This window comes from Fukomys damarensis, unplaced genomic scaffold, assembly GCF_012274545.1.
Source record: "Fukomys damarensis isolate Sample0158 unplaced genomic scaffold, DMR_v1.0_HiC HiC_scaffold_19, whole genome shotgun sequence".
NCBI lineage: Eukaryota > Metazoa > Chordata > Mammalia > Rodentia > Bathyergidae > Fukomys > Fukomys damarensis.
Window position 1 is genome coordinate 35,559,243 of NW_022900931.1, and position 21,091 is coordinate 35,580,333.

The 21,091-nt window shown below is 51.4% G+C and overlaps 1 protein-coding gene across 1 annotated transcript in view; it reads left to right on the forward strand.

Annotated features, from left to right (window-relative positions):
* Pard3 (par-3 family cell polarity regulator) overlaps positions 1-21,091 on the forward strand; it is a 558,608-nt gene that overhangs the window by 65,281 nt on the left and 472,236 nt on the right. The window contains 1 exon segment of the mRNA XM_033765663.1: positions 10,086-10,187. Within this exon segment, the coding sequence (XP_033621554.1) occupies positions 10,086-10,187 (102 nt within the window).

The following is a 21,091-nucleotide window of genomic DNA, read 5'->3' on the forward strand; positions in this document are numbered from 1 at the left end:
TTTCCTGTGCTAGAGTGGAGACTCTAAGAGGTCGGGGCCTCATGTTCCATGCGTGTTTGCTGAGTGGATGACTGTTTCCTGCAGGCTCATCAGCACACAAATCGCACAGGGTGAAGCCTGCAAGTCACGGAAGAGTGGGTTGGAGGCTGGTGCCACAGGGAGGGGTGTGGAAGCCTGGGAGTGAATGTGGTGTATGCCTGAGCACAGGTGGTGCTTTCCGGGGTGCAGACAGGCAGAGGGGCTGGCGTGAGGAGAGCCCTCGCCATGTGGGTGCACGCAGCAGACCCTTGTCGGTAGCGCTCTGCCCGGTGGGGCGTCGTTACAAAGTAGGTGCGGGTTCCTTGCCTGCAGAAGACGTCCCTGATGGCAGTCAGGTTCCTGTGGGCCTGCGTCTTGGGCAAACCTTTTGAAGACACCATCACAACTTCGTCCTCCCACAGGGCGGGAAGGGCCCCGGCTCCAGCATCAGCAGAGCGGGCAGGCGGGCCCTGACATCTCTGCCCTGCTGAGTGCCCGACACCACTGCCCGGTGCCCACCCCCTCGGGCTCACCGGGGCCCGCTGATGTGGCCCTGGGGGGCGCCAGCCTGGCCCCCATGTGGCGAGGGCTGCGCTGGATTCCAGTGCCCGAGTCACGAGGTGCCACTGGGCGACACTGTGTCCAGGCTGCCTGAGAGGCGCCACCGTAAGTGCAGAGCCCCTGTGCCTGGGTGGTGCTCTCCTTTCTGTGGCTCCTTCTCCACGTTCAGATCCTGTCGCGTGGCATAGCCAGGTGTGAGGAGTTTCGATGTGTGGTCCGGTCGTTTGAGAGAGCATCTTTATGAGAAAACCAGGCGGTGGTGCTGGATTAGGTAATGTAAGGAGCTCTAGGAAGCTGCTCTGAGGCTGAGTTCTCGTATGTTTGGAATTCAAAGCCTTTGGAATTTATCATATTTCAGCGAGGTTTTCTTTCCAAGGCAGAAGAATTCCTTTTGGTCTGTCTGTTGCTCCGCATTGCTACTTAGAGAATTATAAGCAAGGGTAGGTTTTCCTTTTGTTTGGCTGGAGGGGGATCTCCTAGGTGGGTTGTGTTGAATTATTTCTTTTATACAAATAAGAGAAACATTCCACATTTAGTTGGCTTTAAAGCATGATGCAGTGTCATAGTTACTGCCTGTGGACCGGGGTGCTAGCGTGGAGGGTGCGTCTCATCTGAGGGGCTCTGAGCTGCTTTTGTGTTTCCGGACAGTTCTTTTCCACAGCCTTGAGTCAGTCGGTGCCTGAGCATGACCGGGATGAGTTGCTTCGTGTATCTGTATATCTTTGAACGGTCACGTATGATCTGTGTGATCATAGGTCTTTCCACATAATCAGTTGCTGGATCAGTGATACGTGTAGTACCAGCCCCTGTGTCGCAGCTCGGGGTGGATCACCTGCCCAGTGACAGAACCCCAGGTCCAGTCCCCGGGTTGGGGGAGGGAGACTCCCCAGCCCCGCCTCCAGCGCCTATGGCTGTTGGCGCACGGGAGCGGATGTGTGAGCAGTGGCTTCCGTGTTCTCACGGACCCTGGGTCATTACATTTGCTTATAATTAACTTGGTTTGAATTCATTTGAATCCTGTAAAGTTCAGCTAGGTTGGGGACCACTGTCTGGGCAGCTCTGAGTGTAGAGTCCTTGGCTGCGAGATCCCCACTTCCTGTCCTGTCCGAACCCTGGCCCCCGTGCTGGGCACAGCTCCACCTCCGCCCGTCCGTCCAACCCCATCCAGCTGTGCAGCCAGTTCCCCGGATTCTCGCTCTCGGCTTTAAGCGCGTGTGACGGTTGTGTTTGCCTGGACACAGTCTTCGTGTGAGATGTTACTTGGCGCATGTGTCCGCAGGTGTATTTGACCGTAACTGTGGCCGTCTCTCCATATGTGTGTGTATAAGTGTCTGAGGGAGAGGTATGGCCTGAGTGTCACATTGGTCGTGAGCACCGCCCTTCGACTAGAGCTACTTCAGTACCTGTGTAGCTCCTAAAGTGAGGCTGTTTCCTCAAGAATCTACAAATCTATTATCAAAACTGAGACAATTAAAAATGATCGCCTAGAGTCATCTAATACTGAATCCATATGAAGAATTTCCAGATTGTTTTTGTTTCTCCTTTTATAATCCCCAGGAAGTATCCAGTCAGGATGGGCACCTTGAATTTGATCAGGCTTCCTTAGTCTCTTTGATCTAGAACCGTCCCCTGGCTATCTTGAAATCACAGACATTTAACGTTTTCATTAGAAAAATTTCAAATCTGTGGACAGAATAATGATCCGCTTGGGTGCCCTTTACCAGTTACAACAGCTGCCGCTTCTGCCCGCAGAAACCCACGTTAAGAGACAGGGCGTATGTGTGTCTGAACACTTCAGCATGAGCCGCTCCAGACAAGGGCTTTTCTTTTTGGCTTTTTAGTGGTACTGGGGGTTCGACCCAGCACCTTCAAACTGAGCCACGTTCCCAGCCCTTTTGCATTCAGTCTCTCTAGGTTGTCCGAGTAGGACTTGAGTTTCAGGTTCTGCTCCTTCCTTGGCCTCCTTCAGTGCTGGGATTACGGTTCTTATACGAGGGTCACATTCAGGAAATTCACATTATGCGGTTTTGTTTTCTTTGTTTTTTGGGTGGGGGGTAAGCAGGGACATTATTTTTTCTTTTCTTTTCTTTTTCTTTTTTTGGTTTTTTTGAGGCAGGGTCTCACTACGTAGTTGAGACTGACCTGGAACTCACTATGTAGCCCAGGCTGGTCTCGAACTCACAGTGACCCTCCTGCCTCAGACTCCTGAGTGCTGGGATTACAGGCATGCGCCACCACGCCCGGCCTTTTCTTTTAATAGCACAACATATATCGGTGCATTTTAGACCTACATAATGATAATGCTCATCATAGGGAATTTGTGCCTGTACGTGATGGTACATCTTGCCCCTTGTGATTTTGTTTTCTAATGTGATGGATTTCTTTACTTGTGCTTTTTCACAGTTTTGGTTTGCTTCGGAACAGGATCCACTCTGGGGCCCTGGATTGTACTTAGCTGTCAGAGTGGACTTCTTTCTAGTGAAAGATCAGGTTAGCTGTGTTGTAAACAAAACTCACAGTCGGGATCTGTCAGATTGCTTCCCTGTGCTCACAGAGCTGGGTTCTCCCTTCTGCTGAGAGGCCCTGGCCTGGTTGGGCTGCTGGTGGGCAAGGAGGAGGAAGGCAGGATGCTGGCTTTCGGGGAGAGCCGGAGACTCACCTGATGTGAAACAGGACTGGAGCGCACACTGTCCCCCCAGTTGGTCCCACAGGGGCGTCTGTTCCTTCGTGGGAGGGGATTTTGCAGGAGGTTCTGGAGCAGCCTCTGGGGCCGGGCTTCCAGCCATTGCCTGTGAGAGGTGAACCTGATGCTGCAGGGGTGGCTGGGCCTCTACTCCGAAGGCCTGGACTCCCAGGCCTCTCACAGAGCTACTGGGCGACGCAACTGTGAGAAAGGCCGCACTCCAGGGTGCATTCTGAAACTCACCCGTGCTTGTCCAGGAGGCCAGGGTAGGCGCGTGTTCACGGAGCCGATTCTGAGGTTTCTGATTTGAGGGAGTCTGGGTAAGCCATCAGCCCCAGGCCTTTGTGGGCTGCAGCAGGACACGTGGCGCCCTCTGCTGGATCCTTGCCTGCGGTGCCGGTGCCCTAGCCAGAAGGGCGGGCTGGTTCAAATGCAGCCGTCACCCACCTTTGGATTTCGACTCCATAGATGCCAGACTGGCGCCCGAGCTTTGGTGTTTTGGGGTTCCCCGGGGGTGCTAGTGCATGTGGACCCTCCTTTCAGGACCTCTGCCCTGAATCACGGATGACAGCACATGTGGTAGCATGTTTACATGACTGCCCACTTTCTTCCTGAAAGGCCTGCGGACTGGCCCTCCGCCCTCTTTCTGCGCAGAGAGGCTGGGGTGCAGCTCAGTGGCAGGGAGCTTGCCTGTGGGTGTGAGGTCCTGGATTCCGTCCCCAGCACTGCAGAAAAACCAAAGCCAGAGCCCAGCCGGAAGAGACCCAGGGTCAGGGCTGCCGGAGAGGACGGCACCTGTTCCTGGGGGGCGGTGTGTCCTGTGCACAGCTCCGTGCTCCCTGAGTCTCGGAGTTCTCACGGCCCCGGCCGGGAGCCTTGCTCTGCCTGGGCTGCTGCCCAGCACTGCGTCTTAGAAGCCCCAGGGCCGTGCAGCTCTTTCAGGCGCGGGCTGCCTTGGTCTCGCCTTGGCCCCGACCCGGAGCAGCTCTGTGAGGGGCCTCACCCTCGTGTCCACGAGTGGGAGCCATCCAGTGGGCCCTGACAGGAGGCCCCGTGTGGGGCTCAGAGCTTGTGCTAGTTCCCACGGAGTCAAGGGCCGGGACGTTGCTCTGTGAGCCGGACGCACCTTGGCTTCCTCTGGACTCCGCGTCGTGGGTGGCTGCCAGGGTTGGTGGGTGCAGCATTAAGCTGGGGCACTTTTCACACTTTCCCCTGGGTTCTGTCCCGGCCTCAGTCACCTGCTCCACCACTGCTGTCCCCAGAGTGCCGCATCTTTCCTGGTGAGGTTGCTCCTTCCGCCTGGCTGTTTTGGTATCTGCTGCAGCTTTGCTGTGTAATTTACTTCTGTTCTGTGTGAATTTGTTTCCCATCATGAATTGACTTAGGATGGAAGGTTTAACCCTGCGAGGAGTGCACGTGTGTGCGCACACACACACACACACACACACACGCGCGCGCGAGACGTTTTCCCCGAATGTTATGATCTTGATTAAATGATTGTATTGTTTTACCTGATTAAAAGCTGCTTATAGGGCCTGGGGTTTAGCTCAATGGTTCCACCGCCTACCTCGGAAGCGCAAGGTCCTGAGTTCCACACCTGATACCACCAAAAAAAAAAAAAAAAAAAAAATTTTTAAAAAAAAAAAAAAAAAAAAAAAAAAGCTGCTGATAGCAGCACTGTGCAGGATGCCTTGATTACCTTTTCTTTTCTTTTACAAACTTTCCATTTCGTTTTCCTTTTGCTGATCTTCTGTAAATTTGCATCTGACAGCCCTAGCCCTGCCTCTTGTTACAGGGCCCCTGCAGCGGTTAGTGACCCTGCAGCGCCCTGGAGACCCCAGGCCAGAGGGCCCCTTTCTGCTTGGTCCACCCGCTGCCGCTGCCTCTTTCACCGCCGTCTTTTGCTTCCACAGGCCCATGTGCCTTATTCCCTGTTTTTGCTGAAGCACAGTATATTCCAGAGAAAGTTACAACGTGGGCAGCCTTTTTGAAGACACTGCATTTCCGAAACTACCTTTTTCCTCTCTTTGGACTTTGCTGGTGGTTGGGCAAGGTGTGCAGGTCCGGGCTGGGTGCCGTTTCTCGTGGAGCTTTTGTGGCACAGGGCATCATGGTTGGTGCCCAGCGGGGCTCCTGAGAAGCCCTTGCCGCCCCCATGACCCTCACCCCTCACTGTGGCAGGGCTGTGCTTTGCGGGAGGTTTCCCGTTTTTACCCCTTCGTTTGTGTTCTGTATCTGAGGAGTCTGGGTGCACATGTGTTGGGTCTTGTAGGGGGCGTTTCAGTGTGTGCACTCACACCTTTCGGGAAGATAAACTGTTCCGGTTTTCTCTGTTATTCCTCTTCAGCTGCTCGGCTTACTTGACTTGGTCTTCTAATTGTATTATTCCTTAAAAAATTTAATCCTTTTTTTTTTTCCCTTGGTGTTTTGAGACAGGGTCTCACTATGTAGTTGAGACAGGATCTCACTGTGTAGCCCAGGCTGGTCTCGAACTCACAGGGATCCTCCTGCCACAGCCTCCCGAGTGCTGGGATTACAGGCATGTGCTACCATGCCTGGCTAATTTAGTCTTTTTCTTACTGTGAATCCAATCCAGGGGGGCTCTTCCACTGGGCTGCACCCCCCAATTGTCCCCCTAGGCTGCACAGCCATCTCCCTCAGGGAGTCGGCACCTTCCCTGGAAGTCTGTGGTCTTTCCAGGTTGGGTTTTCTGCTTGTTTTGGTTCTGTCCATCCTCGGGGCTTTCTTCCCCAGTCCGTGTCCTGGTTGGTGGCTGTGTTTCAGGTTATCTCCTGTAACTGAGCTGCACAAAAAGCCTTGGGCCAGGCTAACTTCGTGGCCTGTCCTCAGGATGGTGGGAGACCCTGGAAAGTCTTCCATCCTCTTGCCTCGGTGCCCAGCAGCTAGCATCACGGGGACATTCAGCACGCACACTCACTTGCTGTTTCTGTCTTCCTGCCTGCCCTACCTGTGCTGGGCGGGGCGGTGCAGGGAGGAGAGCCAGCCTTTCAGCTGTTACGCCTTCTTCTCGTGGTTCTGATGGCCTGTGTGTGGTTCTCCCAGCCCAGGTCTTCCGGAGTCTACCCGGACAGCTTAGTGGGATTTCTGACAACAGGCAACGATTGCTGCTTTACCGTCATTTAACGCTTTTTTGCGGAGAAACAGTCTTGATCTGCAAGGATTTTCAGTGATCTTCTTCCAGTCTTATGTTTACGTGTAGATTCCCGTCTGAACGTGAGGCGTCTGCTGCCTAGAGCAGGGCTAGACAAAAGCGGGCGCCATCTCTGGTTGCGGATACTTTTCTCCAGATAGGCGTAGGCATGAAATCCTCTGGGACAGCTCCACACCCGGTCAGGCCCTGTGCTCTGTGCTGGTGTAGAGTGAGACTTCTGGGAGGCAGCAGAGGTCAGCCTTGCCTGGTCCTGACTGGGACTGTGCCTCCTGTGAAGCCCTCTTTGTTGCGTTCTAGCTCAGTCTTAGAAGTGTTCGTTCCGCCGGAGGCCAGGCCCCAGGCCGCATTCTTTACCTGGAGTAGAAGCAGTGATTCCTCCTGGCTTTGGTGTCCAGTCACCTGAGCTTGGGAGACTTGACCTTTGAAAGCCATCCCTTCCGTCACTGCATGGGTGAACTTTCCTTCTCATTTGTCATGTTTGGTTGTCATCAGATAAAAGTTAGTATATCTGTTTACCTTACTTTTTAAGAAACAGTGTATTGTCCAGGCTGGCCCTGAACTCATGGGCTCAAGCAGTCCTCCTGCCTCAGCCTCCTGAGTAGCTGGCAGTTACAGACATGTGCCACAGCACCTGTACTTTTATTATATTATCAGTGTTTAAATCTTTATTTTAAATGAACGTATCACAAATAAGACACTTGGGCTGTTCCTGTGCTAAAAATCCATTGTAATGTCAAATTTATTTTTTTATTCCAGTAAGCAGTGCAATTATTGTAGAGTCAGTGTCTTTTTTGTAATATAAAAAGTGGCACATTGCAACTTTTTTTTTGCTTCAGCTTTCTGTTCTGTTCCTTTCTCAGTTTCTATTGACAGGACAGCAAAGATTTCTGTTATTACTCAGACTTTTTAATGCTAACCATTGCCTGATAGACTCCACTTTCCCTTATGATTCTTGTCTCCTCACTTGAAAATGCTGCAGGTCCTCTGATTATTGAGGGAGAATTGTGTTGCTGAAGCTGTCAGTTAAAATCTCCAAGAGACTCTGGTTCCAAGGAGTTGTATTTTCCTGGGGTTTTTGTCCTCTGGAGGGAGGCTGTGTCTTCCTAGGCCCTGCTGACACCTGCTTTTCTGAGTGTAGTGGGAGCCATTGTGGTTGCTGATGACCCGGTCAGGTCAACTCAGCCCGCTTCATGGCGTGACACAGTGTGGTGACCATGTGGGGTCAGCCGCGGGTGCCATGGTCAGGGCACCGGCATAGCTGGTGAGTGGCATCCAGATCCACGAAGCCACCGTCAGCTGGAGAGTACATTGCACATCCTGTCAACTCATTTTGTGTTTCAGAGGTGGGCGTGAGGGGTGGTGTCGCATCCTGCCTGTGATCACCAGGACAGAGAGGACCTGTGTGCTCAGCCGGGGAGGCTCTCGGTGACAGAGGAGTGGACGGCCAGTTTGGGAGGGTGGTGGGAGACAGCAGAGCAGAAGATTCTTTGAGACACTTTGCTGTGGGAGGGTCGGGGAATGGGTAGGTCATAAGTGTGTGGGGAGTTTTTGACCGATTTTAGCACGAGTAAAACAGCATTCACCCTCTCCCAGGGGCTCCAGCCTGACACCTGACTGCCACCTGCTGGTAAAGATCTGTGGGCGTCACTAGTGCCTGGGTGGACTGCTGGGCTGGGAGCTGCCTTTGGGGGAGAGGAGCCTGGGAAGACGGCCTGTGCTGGATCGGACCCCTGGGCCCCAGGCTGGCCTCCGGGGCCACGGCCCTGCCGGGTCAGAGGCGGCACAGCAGCAGGTTCTGGAGCTACAGGTCTTTAGGTGGGAGTTCATTAGGTGGTCCTGAAAGTTCAGACACGCTCTCCCAGAGAGTGTGGGTCTGAGAAGCTTAATGAACGGTTTCCGTAAGCTGAGGTCCCAGGTCATCCTGCTTCTGTGTTACCCACAAGTGTTTCAGAAATGAAAGTTGGTGTTTGCGTCGGTGAGTTCATGCATTGCCTTGGTTGGTGGGCGGCACGGGCAGGATGTCCCAGACCCATGTGGCCGGGGGAGGATGGGGGTGGCTTGTACCTGTTCTCCCCGGACCTTGCTTCCTTCCAGTCTCCCGTGGAAATGAGTGCCGTTTGGTAAGGAAGACAGGACCAGGGGTACTTTCTGTTTGGAGACCGACCTTTGCAGCTCAGTAAATCGGGAGATGTTGTATTTGGGGCGCTCCTGGGGGTGGGGGGGTGCCTGAGGTCTCCCGGGTGACATTTAGATCAGGGAATTTGTGTGCAGTCAGGTGAACCCCACAGATGCTGAGGGGAGCGTGTGTGTGTGTGTGTGTGTGTGTGCAGACTCTCTGCTCCGGGTGAACGAGTCCTGTCACAGAGGTCTGGAGGCTCAGACTATTCCAGAGACTGAGTGTGCAGAGTAGAGACCGCAGGGTACTCTCAGGGCAGGGTTTATGGCGATGTCTGGTACTTGGAGGGCTGGGCTCGGAGCTGCTTGCTCTGCTGGTTGAAAAGGGACGGATCGGCAGCTCTGCACTTTCACCTGGGAAGTGTCCCATTGTGGTGCGCCGGGGCCTGCCTTCGCTAGAGACCTGCTTGGAGAACATCTTAGGGCCAAGGAGCGCCAGGAGCTGCCCCCGAGGCCTCATTCTGAAGGTCGGAGGAGTCGGTATCCCAGCTGTCAGTAGTATTTTTCCTCTAGAGCTGTACCAAACACCTTCTTGGGATGGAGAAGCTGGAGCGCTGACGGAACTTTGTGCCAGCGGTGAAGGTAGTGGGGATGGCGGGACGCAGGGTGCAGGGCGTGCCCACTTCCACGTAAATGAGAATGGCCGTGCAAGTTCAGAGTCAACTGTATTCCCTTTTCACATCCTCCGGAAATGGGGCTGGATGGTTTTGTATATGCCATGGAAGGGCGTATAAAATTTGAATGAAGTTCCTTAACCATCACAGTAGTCACTGCACATGGGGCGTGTATTTCTCAGATATGTTATGTGTCTCTGCAGTGTTGCCTTTCTAAAAACAGATGGAGACCACACATGTGGTTCCCGCACCTGCTCTGTTCATTCACACTCCTGTCCACAGCCTGTCAGCGCTGTCTCTAGACCTCTCTGTAAGGAGCGTGTTGGGCCACTGGAGTGTTGCCACCTGCTTTCTGCAGATTAGCACATATGAGTTTTCCATGTGTGTGCTGTGTCTGCTTGCTTGCTTAGAATATTTCTGTGGATTGCATGGAGGGGATTCATGAGCAGTACCTAAATCGGGTCATGTGAAGCCTGATCTACTCTGGAGAAATCAGTATTCCTCCTGCAGGGAGGCACTTTGGCTTCTGCAGTTCCTGTCCTAACAGCAGGTCAGCATCTGAGCTGAGGGAAAGGGCGTGAGCGAGTCACTCCATCCTAGAAGAGAGGAGCACCGAGCTTAGGGAGCTGCGGAATCTTTAATCAGTTGTGATATTGTTGATGCGATTGTTTCTTCTTCTGTTTTTGGTACCAGGGGTTGAACTAGGGGCTTTGCACTTGTGAGGCAGGTGGCGGCACCGCTGAGCTGCATCCCGGCCCCGGTTGTTTCTTCTAATGCGCAGGAAACTCAGCGGTTTGACCCGTCGCGTTCCCCTTTGACGGCGCTAGCTTGTTACACTCACTGCTTCTGTTCTCCTGTCTAGGATCCCAGCTACTGGATACAGGTGCATCGCCTGGAGCACGGGGACGGAGGGATCCTGGACCTGGACGACATCCTCTGTGACGTGGCAGACGACAAAGACAGAGTGAGTCGGCCGGGGCAGCTGCTGGGGGAGCGGGGAGGGGCGCGCGCGTGTGTAGGTGTAGGTGGGAGCGCTTCGCCTCTGACTACCCCTCTGGGGTGCTTTTTTCATAAGCACCAAGAAGCTTCACCACCTGAGCACCAGGATATAGAGATTGCCTCGAAACCTGGGAAGAAGTTTTGGAATTTTTAAAGTGCAATTTTAAAAACTGCAATATTGCAAAATAGTTTTCTGTGGCATCTTTTCCCTCTCTTTTCACCAAACATAACGTCTCCCTTGGCCCTGGGGGTCCGTCCTGACGAGGGCTTGGTGTCAGTGTAGCTCGTTCAGGGCCCGGGTCCGGTGCCCGTCCGTGTCCTGCTGCAGAAGGAGCAGGAGCAGCGGGGCCTGCTGCCTGGGTGCCGCCCTTCCTCCCCCAAACCCACTCTCCAGTGTGCTCTGTGTGCGTGGTCACCCCCGGCAGGTCAGTGTCACCTGCGGGCCCCCGTTCCCTCTTCTCTGTCCTGAAGTGAGGAAGAGGAGGTGACCAGGAATGACGACTCTCAGTCTTCAGGAATCTGCAGGTGTGTGTTTGCGTGTGAGGTCAGCAGTCTTCACTGCCCTGCAGCAGTCGTGGGCAGGAGCTATGTGGCCACACCTTCGTGTCCCACTTGAACTGAAACCACAGCCGTGTCACCGCGCTGCGCCCGGCCCCTGCCTGGTCCGTCCACATGCTCTCGAGGTGTCGCTGTCACACCGGCCGGGTGACCCAGGAGGGTGAAGGTGGCACAATCTCCTGGCACACTGCGCCCTTCCGCACTCCAGCCCTGTGCCCCTCCCGTCCCCTCCCTGCCTGTGCTCTGAGCTGTGTCAGGGAAGCTGTCACTCTGCCTGCTCAGCACTGGCCGTAATCGCACTCGTTCCCTTGAAATTTCAAGGAAAACACAAAGTGTCCACTACAGGCACCACAAATGTTTGGACGTATTCGGTTCTGTGGCCCCTGCCTGTGGGCCAGAACACAGTGCGTGTGTGCAGATCCTCCTGCCTCTGTAGGATTCGGTGCTGTTTTTCTCGGTGCCACTTCTCTGTTTTGGGCTTTTCAGGTAGCAAGGAAAGGGTAACTCTCCAGGCTGAGGCAGGAAGATCACAACTTCGAGCAGCTCAGCGAGACCTTTTCTCACAAGACAAAGGCAAGGGAAGTAGTTCAGTGCAAAGGCCCAGGGTTCAAGCCCAGCACAACAAACAATATGAAACAAAGCAAAGAGAGAGTTTTCCTGCAAGCCACATGAAAATACCAAACGGCTCATTGCGTACGGCTGTCTGTCAGGTTACACTTGGGCCGCGGTGTGTGTTTGACGTGCGGCAGCCGAGCTTGCTGAGGGTTCCGGTCCCAGGAGGGAAGCAGCTGCAGGGACCCTCTCCCTGCCTGGGTGTTAGAGGGGTGTCAGTTCCCTCCAGCTTTCCTCTCCTGAGCTCCGGGCACAGCAGTGTCCTCCGCTTGTCCCTCTCCACACCACTGCTTTCTGCAGGGGGCCGGAGCATGGCGAGTGTGTGCTGTCCGCGTGTCTTACACACTCAGCGCACACTGCTCAGCCCCCTCTGGACTTTCGCCACATTCTGAGAACCAGAAGAGAGTTCTGTGTTGTTGCCTGCACCCCTCACACCAGCTGCCGTGCCCTTGTCTGTGCTGGGCTTTGTCCGGTTTTCAGTGTGGCTTGGTTTTCACTGTTGTTCCAGAGCCTTCCTGATGTCTCATGTGAGGGTCCAGGTCACCACTGCCGTCCCATGCACGTGGTCATGGTCTTGTGTGTGGCTGGCAGGGCTGGCGGAGCTGGGCACTGCTGTGAGGGTGGAGGGCAAGACCCTCTCTCTGAGGTGCTGGTCCAGCCTTGTGATGAGGGTGACTCAGGGTGTGGTGCGAGTGTTTCGTCTGTCCTATGTGGGTCTCACTTTGCTGTGACCCACAGTGGTGTCGCCTGTGTCTGTTTTGGCAGTGACCTTGTGTAATGTCTTCCTCTACCTGTTTTTCGCCCTTGGTGAAGAGGTTGCACGGGGTAGCAGATCGTCCCAGAGCCCGGTGTGGTGAAGGATTGTGGTGGAGGTCGTTGGCTATTGCTTGTTGGTGTTTGGCAGAGCGCAGGACTCTCAGGGGATGGCCTGGGCATCTGCTCAGAGCACAGTCAGGCAAGTGAAGATCTGGATGGTGCCTGGGGTCCGGGAGAGGCAGAAGTTCCCACGGCCTGAGGACGCCAGGGTCTGCAGAGTGCAGATGAGGGCGCAGCATACGTAGTTTGTGTCTGGAATAAGGGTCATTGGAGTTTACTTGGTGATGTTGAAATGAGTTCCTAAAACATTAATAAGCCAGTCTGTTATGGAATGGACTGCTGCTTAAGTGGTAGTGAGACAGAGTCACGTACAATGGACGCCCGCATTAGTCCCTTGGAAGCTGTCTTTTCTTAGGTTCACGGCCAGGGCTGTGCCTGAGACTCAGAGTTCTTGGTTGTCCAGACCAGCGCACTGTCTTAGCCACTTTCCTTTTGCTGGGACAAAATGCCCATCGCTTGGAAGGTGGGAGGAGTGGTTTCTCTCAGCTCATGTTTCTGTCCAGGGCACAGCGCTGTGGTGAGGGCAGCTGCTCACGGCAGGGCAGCCTGAGATGGGGTTGACCTGCTGGCCCCAACCAGTGACCCTCTGCCTCCAGCCAGACCCCAGTTCCGGACAGCAAGCCCCAGTCAGCCCAGTGCCCCGCCCGTGAGCGCATGGGGCCCTCGGGACGTCTGGACACAAGGCAGAACGCTCTGCTCCGCTCTGCCCCTGTGAGGGGGCGATGGGCACTGATGGACGGGGAGCGGTGCCCCTCATTTGGCCCAGGTTCTGGAGCCAGTGGAGCGCTACATCCTGATGGCGGGGCGGTGAGCAGGCTGCCACCCTTCCTAGCAGACGTGTCCTGAGGTGACGGTCGTGATCACTCCGGCTGTTGACCGTGGCAGGGACCCCTGGTATGCACAGTGCCCCGCCCGGGGCCAGGCTCAGAGAGGGAGTTCCTGACTAACTTCCTTTTCTTCTCTTTGCTTCCCTCTCTTTCCTTTGTTTCTCCCGAATCTCTTGTTGAGGACTTGTTCCATGGGCAAGATACGATGCTGCTTTTCCTAAGATTCTGCAGACGGATGAGTTTCCTAAAGAAATGCCCTCGGTAGATAGAATTTTCAAAGATGTCCGGTTTCTTTTCATTCTGAAATATATAGGGTCCTCAGACCTACCCGAGAATGTTGGGGAAAGCACAAAACAGCCATAGGAAAATTAATGCAAAATGACCCATTTTATGTGTTACTGTCAAGAATGTTAATTTCTTAACATTCTATGCAGTGTCTTCCTCAGAACTGTCAAGCTGTAAAAGCCAAACAAAACAAACATCTAGCCTGGGAGGACAGCTGCCCTTACATGTGCAACAGCTGTGTTCACCCTTAGGGAATTCAGGCAAATTATGTATTTAATGAAAAGCAGTGATGACCATAATAACTATGGTGTCCTTAATTAAGTAAATGGTTATTTTAGTTATTACTGAACATTTGAAATTAATTTAAATCCATTGTTTTATATGCAAAAAAAAAAAAAAAAAAAAAGGCAGCGGCTGTGGACTGGCTTGTGTTTTGCACGCTTGTTTCATCAGGGTTCCCTGGCAGCTGCTGGGTCCCCGCGGCCTGGCCTGTGCTTTGGGCAGGCGTCCGCGGTTGTCTTCGTGCCAGTGCTGTGTGCTCCGTCTCTTCAAGTCCCCGCCGGTTTTGTGTCAGGTCTGGCACCCGCTCTTTGGCCATGCAGTTTCTTCAGTTATGTAGTTTCTTCAATGATATGTGTGCTTTTAAAAGTTCCGTATACCAGGCCGGGTATTTAGCTCAGTGGTTTGCTGCCTGCCTCACAAGCCCAAGGACCCAAGTTCAATCCCCAGTACTAAAATATATATATATATATGTATACATGTATGTATCAAGTACCTGTGTACTTCTTGATTTAAAAAGATGCTTAGGATTAGTAGCTCTGGTGGAAAGCGCTGCTCTGCCTGCCATTGGGCCTGAGCGGGCGCCTGTGTTTCCCAAACGTCGCGTTGTTTGTGGCTCTGGCATTAGTGCATTACGAGTATATGGCTCATATCGCGAATACTCAGTTTGACATTTTATAGGAGCCACCTCTGCAATTTCTCATTTTTATTGTTCGATTTTCTTCTTGTGGTGCTGGGGCCACAAGTTTGGCCGGCTCTGTCGCCAGCTCCACCCGGCCCTCAGGTCTCACCCTCAGGTCTCCCTTTCCTGATTTCCGCCCAGAGGCGAAGTGAGGAGAGGAGAGATGCTCTTGTTGCTTTGGGAAGGGAACAGAGCAGCCTGCTCACTTGAGGCGCAGGGGCCTGTACCGCTGTGGATGCCCGCACTTTCCCAGGCAGGTGTGTGTCTGAGCACGCCTGTCCCGCCCGCTCACCGGAGAAGCCAGCTCTGGTCTCCCGTGGGTGCTGAGAGGCGCCAACCCCAGCCTCCGAGCCTGGCCTGGGCACTGCTGAAGCTGCTCGCCGGGTTGCCACGCCCGTTTTGCCGGAACAGGCCCCGCCCGGCCGGGGAGGCTGCTGTGATTTGCTGCCCCCGGTCAGGCCTGGGTCCTGGCCTGTGTCCTGGCCGAGGGCCCCTTCCCACTGTGTCCAGGCCATTCCCCTTTCCTGAGGGCTGAGCAGAACGCAGAGCGCACGCTGGGCACTCCAGGACTGCTCTTTGGGTGGGGCGTTTGTTCTGTCCCCTTACATCCGGGCATGGTGGACGCCCCTTTTCTGGAGGGGATGGCGGTTGGGGTGAAGGGGACGCCGGCTGGGAGGCACCGCTCTCTCTCCCGGGCCTCCAGGAAGGATTCGGTGAAGGTGCTGAGGTCATCGAGGTCTTTGAACCTCAGAAAAGCTGCTTCAGAAACCAGCACGAGGCAGGTTGGTACAGACATTTCTGGCCCCTTCACATTGCTCTTGGATTTGAAACCCGTATGCTTTATGTTTCTTCCTTAGTGTTCTTTTGGCAAAGTTTCCTGATGAGTTTGAACCTTCTTTTGTGGCTTCCAGATAGTCCTGATGGTTTCTATGCCATCGCCTGCCTGTGGGTGTCTGTGTCTGTGTGTCTGTGGGGATGTTTACTTGTCTGTCACAGATGTGCTTTGCGAGATTAAGATTCTGATTGCCAACGTGGACTCTTCTACCAAGACATGGTTTTAATGAAGACCTTTCGGTTACCCAGAGCCTCACTGAAACGACTATTTGAATTTTATGCATCGATAAAATATCAGAACAAAAGCCAAGTATTGTGTATGTAATTTTGTTGGAATATTATGCCATAGAATTGGCATTGTATTTTTTTTCTAAAGAATTCTTTGAGGCTACAGAGTGGAAATGACAGGGAGAGTTTTGCATTGAGAGCTTTCTTGGTGATTTGCTTTGTGACTTACATGTGGAATATATAAATTTAGGCTAAACATTATGCCCCATATCTTTTAAAAGTATTGTCTGTTAAAAACTAAAGATTCCTTTTCTTATTGTAAAAATGTCTGGAGATAATTGGCAATTATTGGACACAAATATTAGGTTAAAAGTAAAATCCCTCGCTGCAAGTGTGACCCTGGATATGATTGGTTTACTTTTGGGTGCGTGCAATGGGTTCTTTCTGCCCCCTAGTGGTCTTCGATGGAATAGTTCTTATTTTTGAGCTGTGAGACCCTGGGGTTTGTGTCCCTGCTTGGGTATGAGCTGTACTTTTAACATGAATTGTGTTTCAGAACTCTCTTCCTTTGAAAATTCAAGTTCAGCTCAAATGAGTGATATAGATTCTGGCTAGTTTAGGAGTGGATTTGTTTTGGGAATGTCTGCTAACGGCTCAGAGAAGGTGAGAACATCCGCATGTGCCGACAGTTCTGCACCTGTTTTGGTCCTCACGTCTAGTCCATCTCGAGTACTTTTAGTTCCTTCTCATTGTATTTTCCCTGTTGTCATAAAGAGCACTAACACCTTGAAAACGAATCAGATCTGAGACATCCTGGATCTCGAATTATCTTGCAAATTATGGTTCTTCCAGCAGAAACCAGAATAGCGAGATGTTTGCTGGTTTAACGTCCTGTGATGTTGCTGTGTTTGGATCGGTGGACCTTGAGTACTGAAACTTAGGAAAACTTGTTTTTTAAGCAAGTAAACATTCTAGGTAGAGTATGTAGAAAGTCATAGCAGAGAGGAAAGAGGGAATTAGGGTATTGCCCGAAAGTGCTATTGTTAAATCAGTTGGAAGAACCTTTTCGCTTGCTTGCTCTTTGAAGGTACAACAGGTTTGGAACTCTGCTTGAGCCCGAGGGTGGGCCTGTGTGCTGGTGTGTGACCCTGAGTTTCTGTTCAAGTCCCCGGTCCTGTCCCAGAGTCAGAGCCATCATTTATGGAAGGAAGGTGTTTGCCCGGCCCACAGTTTTCTGCCCAAACCTGGTTTGTTTGATTAAATTCTGTGGTGCATCTACAACTTCCTGCGCGGAACTCCTCCTAATCAGCGGTGCTCAGCTCTTGTAACCGCGCTTTCCGGTGATTAATTCAAGCTCTTGGCTGGCACGATGGCGTTCACCTCGGAGCGTGGAGGTGCGTAGGGTGTTTGCAGGCCGACCCATGGTCAGCAGGTAACACCGGTGCCAGTGGCACTTGCTGTTTTCCTCGGGCAGGTGCCGCCCCCTCCTTAGCGCGTGGCTTCTCTGCTTGAGGCCGGCGTGTGACGTTGACGCAGCCCTGTCCCTTCAGTTGTGCCTTTTCGGAGAGTCCCAGGGAACCCTAAGTTAGAGATGACTGCTGCGCTTGCTTTTCTGAGGGAAGAGATAATCAGAACAGGAACAGAGCAGTTCCTCTGAGAGTCATCAAAGGGGACAGTGTTGGGAGAAGATGGAGTGCTGTATCTGGTGGGTTGCAGAGTTCTTTGGGGCGAGCGGTCCTTAGTAGCGCGTGTGATTGGGATTCCTGCCTCCCCGCGAGGGATCGCGGTTCCCAAGGTAAGTGGCTGATGTTCTTGCACGGACCTCACTTGTTTCGCCAGCTAGATGATTACTGGTGTATCTGAGCCCTGTTGGCTGCTTCTCCGCCTTGATTTATACAGTGGATCACAGCTGGATGTGGAAGCCAGCGGAGGCTGTGACCTCCCGTGGGATGGGTGAGCGGAGCAAAAACGATACTCAGAAAGTTAGACGGTTTTTGTGCTTTCACAAAAAGGAGTTTTAAAAGCTACAGTTTGGAAATGCAGCTTATGCGTCCCTAAAGGAAGCTCAGTTCTGCTGTGTTCTCTTCCCGGGTGTGGTAATTGTTTTGAAGTCCCTTAATCCTGAAGTGTGAGGCGGAGGAAAGCCGTGTCAGTGTGTGAGTGTGAGCACGGCGTCCTAGAATTTCCCACGCACCCCCCACAGGTGCTGCGCAGCAGGGCGCAGCGACTGTAGCTCTGCACACACACGTGGTGCATTTTTATGCTATTCTCTGTGCGGCTGACATCGCCACTTCCGGTCAAGGAGGAGATGCAGAGAGGTCTGCTGTGATTTGAGCTTCGCGTTGTCGTCAGATACTAGAATGTGCGTATATGTTCTGGTGAATCGCTGTTAGAAAATTGCTTGCTAAGAGTATCTAACAGCTTGGGAATACAGTCTCCTCCTGTATGTAAAGTGGTTCCAATCCAGGCCCTGTGTTTGGGTGGTAAGACTTGGATTCCTGAGCAGACTGATTAAGTGTGGATAATTTGCAAGAATGTTTTTCACTCTCCCTTCCTCCCTCCTTCTTTCCTTCTGTCTTTTTGTCTCTGTCTGTGTCGCCCGGACTGGTCTCTTAACCCCGGAGCCTCCTGAGTGCTGCGCTGCCAGGCCCGCACCCCTACACCTGGCAAGAGTGTTTGTTTTGTTACCAAAGTAGTTTTCTAATTGTAGCAGAAAAGATAGAGTTGGCTTTTAATGTCACCTAATCCCAAAGGAGCAATGTAACCTTACAATTTTTGTGGCATTGCTCTCCTATGTACATATTAAAGTATTTCAGATCTTAATTTCTTCTTACCATATTGAAAGTTTGTGTGTTTCTGCTTCTTTAACAAACCCAATTAGTGAGACGTTCCTAAATTCAAGTACAACTCATAGTTTCAAGAATAGCTTTCAATTTTTAAATATTTAATTTAGCTCTACCGTGTGTAATTAGGTGAAAATGTGCATATCAGAGTACTCAGATACTAGTTTAAGACACAGACCCAATACAAACCTTAAGTATTTGCTGTCCTCACATCACCTTATGGTAAGGAAGTTTTCTTCCACAAGTCACACTTTCCTCAGAGGGAGGGACTTCTGACTTGCAGTGAAACAGGCTTTCCTGAGTTATTTTTAGGGGAATTTTTGCAGAGTGTTGGGCATTGTGCCCCTCAGCTCCCAATCACCATTTCTTTATTAAGTTATTTTCGTCTGAAACGGCAGCTGAGTTTAAAGTAGGCCAAAGTAACTTTGGATTTGAGGTTAAAATATTTGAGAACGTTGAAGATTTAGATAGTAAAAGAAAATCAAGCTGGGTGTGGTGGCCCACACCTGTAATCCTCGCATTCTGGGAGGTCCAGGCAGGAGGATTAAGCATCTGAGCCCCTGTCTCAAAACAACCATAACCACAACAAGAACAGCATAAATGGGGATGTAGCTCAGTGAGAAGGCCTCGGGTGAATCCTCAATACCACACAAAAGGAAAGGAAAAAAAGTACGTGTAGGTGACACAGACAATTCATCACCCCAGCATTATTTCAAATAGAGTAGTAAGCACAGTTAAGTCCGTGCAGAATTGAGTTAGCAATGTAACTCATCAGGTGTGAGGGTTTGCTGAGCACGTGCAAGGCCCTGGGTTGCATCCCAGCCCTGTGAAAATCAAGCAGGCCCTGTAAGCTCTAGTCTTGTGCCCTGTCTTGCTGCAGATAGAAAGTCTGCCTTGTTGTAACATTAGAGCAGAAAGAGCAGAGCTCATGGTGAATGAAAGCCAGGCCACAGCCAGAGGACTACGGTGTGTCTCATGTCCTACGGGGAGTGTTCAGTGCACCAGGGAACAGCGTGTGTCATCAGCAGTTCCCTGCACACGACTGCGCCAGGAGCTGTCTGTGTAAAAGTGAAGAAGTGATCCACCTAGGTGAGCAAGTGTGGGTGCTCAGCAGGCGGTAAATTTTTTGTTTGCCTTTTTGGGCTGTGAACTAACTGCATTGTAATTTATGTTAATTTGCACTTTGAAAGCTTTCAGCATTTTACTTGATCAAAAGCATAGGAAGGAGCCAAAAGGCATAGATAACATATGACCGAATCTGTGGTTTGGTCCATGGTGCACAGATCCCGGGGCTGCGCTTTTGTAACTATAAATATTTTTGAAATTCATGGCCTTCAAGTGACGGAATCTACTGAATTCTCACAGAAGTGCAGATTGCATGGTTACTACTGAATTTTTTGAAATAAAAGGAACAGTTGACATGAGCTCTTAAAGACCAGTTGTTTGCATTTGGACATACACAGAACTTGTCACAAGGAGCGAATTTGAACACAATTCCACTGTATCACTAGTACTTCTGGTGGGGAATTCTGACCTGCTGGTGATTGCTCCTACCAGCTCCTCAGGCTTGGCCCTGATATTTAGTTCACTTTAGTGTTTGGATGTCCTTGGATTTCCACACCAGTTTATTAACTTGTGCCAGTAATCGTGTTAAGGGCCAGCTCTTTATATTCAGGGTAGAGTGTTTCTGAAAGGCATGGAATAGATCTGGGGAGGGAGGAGAAAGGGAGGAGATCAGTATGCAGATCATGGTCTGACTCCAAATTAGGTCCCAACAGGCTCTGATTTGAAAAAGCTGGAACTTCCCTCTTGCTTTTGGACCTCTCCTGCTCTGTGCAAGCCGCTCCCGCGCCCCTGCAGCGCCACCTGGAGTCTAGTGACAGTACCGACTAGATTTTGAGCCCAGCTCTGGAGAATTGGAGAGCTAGCTAGGTATTTTCACATTGTGCGGGGAGCCAACTCCATGGTAAGTGGAATTAGCAGTTTTTCTTGCTAGTTGATTATCTACATAGTCTATGTTGTATATTATACATGCTAGAGCTTTTGACTTTTTGATTTTGTTGTTTGTTTTTTGAGGTTGTGGTTCCCCAGGCTGGTTTTGAACTCTTGGATTCCAATGATTCTCCTACCTCAGTCTGCGAGGTTCTGGGACTGGAGATGCCTGCCGTCACACCCAGAAAAAACTAATTATTATCATTCTTTAAAAATTTTTTTTCTTGGGGTGCTGGGGGTAGAATCCAGGGCTTCCTGCATGTCAGCCAACTACTTGACCATGGATATACACCCCTAGCCCCACAGCAGAGCATTTATTTATTTGTTCACAGTACTGGGGACGGAACCCAGGGCCTTTGCGCTGCAGTACAACCCTAGCCACTTCCAAAAAACTTTATATTTTGAGACACTGTCTCAACAAGTTGCTAAGTTGCCCAGGCTGGACCTGAACTTCATATTGTCCTGCCTTAGCCTCCCAGAGTGCTGGGGTTGGAGGCATGGGCATCACTAATACACGATAATGTTCTTTCTAAATCTAAACTTTTCTTAAAAAAATTGGCTCTTATTTAGCAGTTAAAAATCAGATGACTCATGAGGTGGTCTTTACTAGTCTGATGAACAAATTCTGGAATTGTAGTTATTAACAACTTTCATCAATTGTGTTAGGCACAGGGAACGTTTCCAAGTAAGTTTTCTTTTTACTTGAGGAAAAAGTCTTTTTCCTTATAGTTACGGTTTTACTTCTGCTACCCTTACTGGTAAGCTCTTTTCTGAAAGTGTTCATGTTTTTTGGTGTCACTTTCTTCATTTCTCCTCTCCCTGCATTTATATGATTCATTACGCAGTTTAATAC